Source organism: Vombatus ursinus, unplaced genomic scaffold (genome assembly GCF_900497805.2).
Source record: "Vombatus ursinus unplaced genomic scaffold, bare-nosed wombat genome assembly UNPS02000580.1, whole genome shotgun sequence".
In the NCBI taxonomy this organism is placed as follows: domain Eukaryota; kingdom Metazoa; phylum Chordata; class Mammalia; order Diprotodontia; family Vombatidae; genus Vombatus; species Vombatus ursinus.
Genome location: NW_020940358.1, coordinates 3816680 through 3821793, shown reverse-complemented (window position 1 = coordinate 3821793; position 5114 = coordinate 3816680). Strand labels below are relative to the sequence as shown.

The following is a 5114-nucleotide window of genomic DNA, read 5'->3' as shown; positions in this document are numbered from 1 at the left end:
AACTGGGAGCTTTGCGTGCTTTGGCTAGGTGTATTGCACCTATGGGTTGAGCGAGGTAGGAACAGCGTGGACAGCTTTACGCTGTTAGTGGGTGAAGTTGTGTACCTGTGCGCATGTGCACAAGAGGTGCCCCGCATTCCCACGCCTACGGAGAGATTCGGACCTCAGAACTCCCACGCATGCGTGGACACCCACCACTTAGGGACCCTCGCCATTTTGACACCTTCGGGCCGGAAGGCTAGGGCAAAAGAGCTTCCTGTCAACCTCAAGAGAGGAAGAGGCGGGGTGGGGCGTCGCAACGGAGACGTTCTACACTTCCGGGTTTCGGGTGACGCACTTCCGCCTCCTTGGGTCCGCGGTTCTGCGGTAACTCAGTCTTGGAGGAATAACCTACGAGGGTTCCCCTCCGCTTCCCCGGCGACCCCCGGCCTTCCCGCCGCCACCATGAACAAGAAAAAGAAGCCGTTCCTGGGAATGCCTGCGCCCCTTGGCTACGTGCCGGGGCTGGGCCGCGGGTGAGCAGGGGCTGCAGCGGAGCCAAGGCCGGGGCCAGAACGGGAGCCGGGCGGCCCTGGGCCGGTGGAAGCTTCTTCCCTCATCCCTCCTCCGCCCGTTTGTCGTGCGCCGGTGTCCTCGGGGGAGGGGTGGGGAGCTGTGGCGGCTGCTCTGGGGAGGGCTAGTCGCTAAAGCTGACTCACACACACACATACATTCTCTCTCTCTCTCTTTTTCTCTCTTTCTCTCTCTCTCTCTCTCTCTCTCTCTCTCTCTCTCTCTCTCTCTCTGTCTCCCTCTCTCTCTCCCTTCCTCCCCCGTAGTTCTCGTTCTTTCTCCTTTCTCTACTTTTTCCTCTTCTTTCTCTTTTCTCTCTGTCTCTCTCTCCTCACTCTATTCCTCTCCTGTCTCCCTCTCTCTTCGTTCCCTCCGATTTCCTGGCAGGACTTAAGTTTCTGTTCGTTCTTCTTACCCATTTTTCCCCAAATAAATACTGCCTCCTAATAATCACAGTTAAATAATAACCAAGCCATGTTGCTTCAGGGTTTGCAAAGGCATTTCTTGCAGCTCTGTTGTGACTGATGCAGGAATACAATACCTGCGTTATACAAGTAGGATAAACTGGGGTTTAGGAAGGTTGGATGATTTGCCACTTTAGCCAATAAATGTCACTGCAGGGATTTTCAACTTCAGTGTTCCTGATTCAGCCCAGGGTTCTTTCGAGGAAACCCCAGTGCCTTGCATTCAAGCTCAGTTTCTTGGGATGGGCAGATTGTAATATCTCATTTTGTTTCTGTTTCTCCCACCTTGCTCTCATTTTTCATCTTTCCTACCTGTAGCTCATCTTTCCTTTTTCATCCCATTCTTTCCTCTGCCTTAACATAAATTTATCCAGTTGAGGGGAAAAAACTGAACACCATGTCCTTTCAACAGTAGACCAGGGATTTCATCTTCCTCTACAGTTTATAGTATTTAAATTTTGTTTTGAGGATACAGCAGTGATTAGTTAATCTCTATTGAAATAGCCCCGTGGCATCTTGAAATTACCCTTTCACCCTTTGAATTTCCGTTTATTTAGAGAAAAAAAAGTGGGTGAATGCTAGAAAAAAAGAGGGAAATAGGTATAAGGGTAAGGTAGACAAAATGAAATTTCTCTCTCTCCTCACCTTACCTGACTTCATGTCTGTTAAATACCACCTTCTGCAAGATACCTTTCTCTCCTAGTACTCCTGAATATTAGTGCTTTCCCTCTCAGATTTTCTCCCTTTTGTTCTATGTGTATATAGTTGTTTGCATGTTATCTCCCCTCATTAGGAGTCCTTGCTCCTTGAGGACAGAGACTCTTTTTTTTTGCCTCTATTTGTATCCCCAGCGTTCAGCATCGTGCAACATAGTAGGTGCTTAATAAGTACTTTTCTGACTTGATTGAAATCTGTTAAGAAGCAGCATGGCTTTGTGGATAGATACTACAGTTGGATTAAAATCCTGCCTCTTATACTTTATTAGGTGTGTGACCATGCATATCATTTAACCTTTCTGAACCATAACTTCTTCACATATAAAATGGAAAGAATAATAGATGTACATACCTCAGAGGATTATTTTGAGTCTGAAATGAGAGATGTAAATCACTTTGCAAACCTTAAGCCTTCCATATTGACGTTAAATATCTTAAGCATTTATTAAGAGTGATCATACATCAGTAAATGAATCCATGCCATTTCCTACAGAGCCACTGGTTTCACCACCCGGTCAGATATTGGGCCTGCTCGAGATGCCAATGACCCAGTGGATGATAGACATGCTCCACCAGGCAAGAGAACTGTAGGGGATCAGATGAAGAAAAACCAGGCTGCAGATGATGATGATGAAGATCTGAATGACACTAACTATGATGAGGTGATAACATATATTTGGGCCTTTCATGGACTATTTTGATAACCCCAACCTAGGAAGAGAGACTCTTTAAACTCCCCCTACTGTTATGCTGCTGCACCTGTGCTAGAGAATAATCTGGGTGGCTGATTTATTTTTTATGTTTTAGCTATTTATGAGACCATTAACAAAGTGAGAAAGGTTAAGAATAAAATGAAATGTTTGTGTAATTTTTGTATCTCTACAGAAGAGATCATTTAGGTTCACCTATACCAGAACAACAAGTAAAAAGCAAGAAAATTGTTTACATTAATGTAGCATCTTGACTTTAAAAACATTATTGATATTTTTTATATTATCTATGTTTCCCGATGTATTCCTCCACCCTGCCCTGAGCTGTCCCTTATAATAAATAATAAAAAGGAGGAGGAGCAAGTTGAGTAAAACTTATGAACATATCACTGTTTTGGTAGTCCCCTCTGCAAAGACAAGAGAGGAATTTTTATATCTGTATCTGTTCCTTGAGGCCAACGGCAAAAGGCAAAGGGTTTTCAATGTGAGTGGTAATGAACACTCACAAGTTTGATTGCTGGTATTTTTTTTTTTTTTGGTTATGCTTCTGCACTGCTATTCTTTCTGATTAGTGAAGAGAAATAATTTAGCTCCATGATCTCCTCTAGGTAGACCTTTACTTTGTCTGATTAGACTGCATTCTATCCATATCTTGTCATCTTATGGTAAACTTCTCTCTGGAGTATCTCTCCAATGCCCGGGAGACCTTCTTCTTTTTTGTTGAGTATATCTTGGGTAGCAGTTCACTACTTGAGTTCATCTGTTATTCTTTGTTCTTAAAATTTGAACATTCAACCTTTTTTTCTAGTTGTGTGTCTTTGACAACATCTTTTACACCAGTATTTGAACATAAGTCATTAATAAGATGCCTCTGACCTAATTACACTTTCCACGTGTTTTTTTTTTTTTGTTGTTGTTTTTTGGCGAGGCGATGGGGTTAAGTGACTTGCCCAGGGTCACACAACTAGTCAAGTGTCTGAGGCCAGATTTGAACTCAGGTCCTTCTGACTCCAGGGCCAGTGCTCTATCCATTGTGCCAGCTACTTGCCCCCTCCATGTGTTTTTTTTTTAATTACTCTTTGGGTTCCCTGCATTTTTGACTTTGAAATTGTAGTATTCTGTGGTTCATAACTATATAACAACACTTTATAAATTAAGGTTTTATTCTTTAAAATATTCTGTAGTCCGTATCTTTTCTGAAAGTATAGAAGAGACATTTATACCCAGGGTTATGTTGACAGAGGTGGTTATCCTTTTTTTGGTTGATGTTATTTATATTAAAGGAATAAATTAATTTAGAAATTATTTCTTTTTATCTTAGTTTAATGGTTATGCTGGAAGTCTTTTCTCAAGTGGTCCTTATGAAAAAGATGATGAGGAAGCAGATGCTATTTATGCAGCATTAGACAAAAGGATGGATGAAAGAAGAAAAGAAAGGAGGTAAGGACAACTTTGGCTCCATCCTTTTTAGTTTGTGTAATTTCTGAGAACACCCAGATCTTTAGACTGCGGTAGTATCTGCTGAATCACAAATCTAGAGCTGGAAGGGACCCTAGGGCCCATCTAGTCCTGCATCTTCACTTTTGACAGTTGAAGAAACTGAGGCTGAGGGAAATTAAGTGACATGCCTAAGGTCACACAGGAAGGATCAGGGTGGTATGTGAACCCAGCTCCTCTGAATCCACGGTTCCTTTCATTGTTCTGTGAGTGCTTGCAGGGGACTTATCAAAAACCATTATGATCTTGGAGCTTGAGTAGAGCTTGACTTTTTTACTGATTTGTATTCCCTGCACTTAGCACAGTGCCTAGGACACAATAAACACTTAATAAAAGCTCACCTTTCTATTCCAAACTGCGTGTTTTACAGATGAGAAAACTGAGGGCCAGAGAGCCTGTCCCATTTGTCCAACGTCACACAGGCAGTAAGCAGTAGTGCTAAGATTCAAATCCAGGTCAAGGGTTGGAAAGGCTCCCTGTGCCATCTGGTCGAACCTCAGAGGCTGCCTTTTTTTTTTTTTTTTTTGGGTGAGGCATTTGGGGTTAAGTGACTTGCCCAGGGTCATGCAGCTAGTAAGTGTTATGTGTCTGAGGCCAAATTTAAACTCAGGTCCTCCTGACTCTAAGGCTGGAGCTTTATCTACTGCGCCACCTAACTGCCCCTGAGCAGTCAGAAAGTCTTGAGTTCTGCACTTGCTGTGCCAAAAATTTTCATTGATATTTTCAACAAGTTATCATGCCTCAAATTTCACATCACAGAAGTAAACACAGTATTTGAGATGTGATGTGATTCAGACAAGGTACAATGAGGCCGTCACCTTTCTAATCTTAATACGATGACCTCTCTTGTAAGGTGGCATTAGTTGTTTTGACTGCCATCCCACAGTGTTGACTTAATGGACTTGGCGGTCTAGTAAAACCTCCAGATATTTTTCAGACCATCTTCTTTTTAGCCAAACCATTTATGTCTTATACTGGTGAAGGATTTTTGTTTTTGTTTTTGTTTTTTAAAGTTCTTTGAAGTTGACTAAACTTACTTTATTAAATTCAGGCAAGCATTCCTTTTTAAGATCATTTTGAGTTCTGACTTTGTCATCCACTATTGGTTCTACTTCCCAGCTTTGGGAAGAATGAATGAATGAATGAATGAATGAATGAATGAATGAATGAATGAA

At 42.1% G+C, this 5114-nt stretch overlaps 1 protein-coding gene across 2 annotated transcripts in view; it reads left to right on the top strand.

Moving 5' to 3' along the window:
• The first annotated feature begins 343 nt into the window (after positions 1 to 343).
• Positions 344 to 5114, top strand: part of PRPF6 (pre-mRNA processing factor 6) — a 71557-nt gene continuing 66786 nt past the window's right edge. For both annotated transcript variants that reach the window (XR_003568058.1, XM_027849620.1), the window contains exons 1-3: positions 344 to 515; positions 2226 to 2394; positions 3764 to 3882. Coding sequence is in view for 1 of the 2 variants with exons in the window: in XM_027849620.1 (XP_027705421.1) it covers positions 445 to 515; positions 2226 to 2394; positions 3764 to 3882 (359 nt within the window). In the remaining variant the exon portion in view is untranslated. The remainder of the gene's footprint in view (positions 516 to 2225; positions 2395 to 3763; positions 3883 to 5114) is intronic.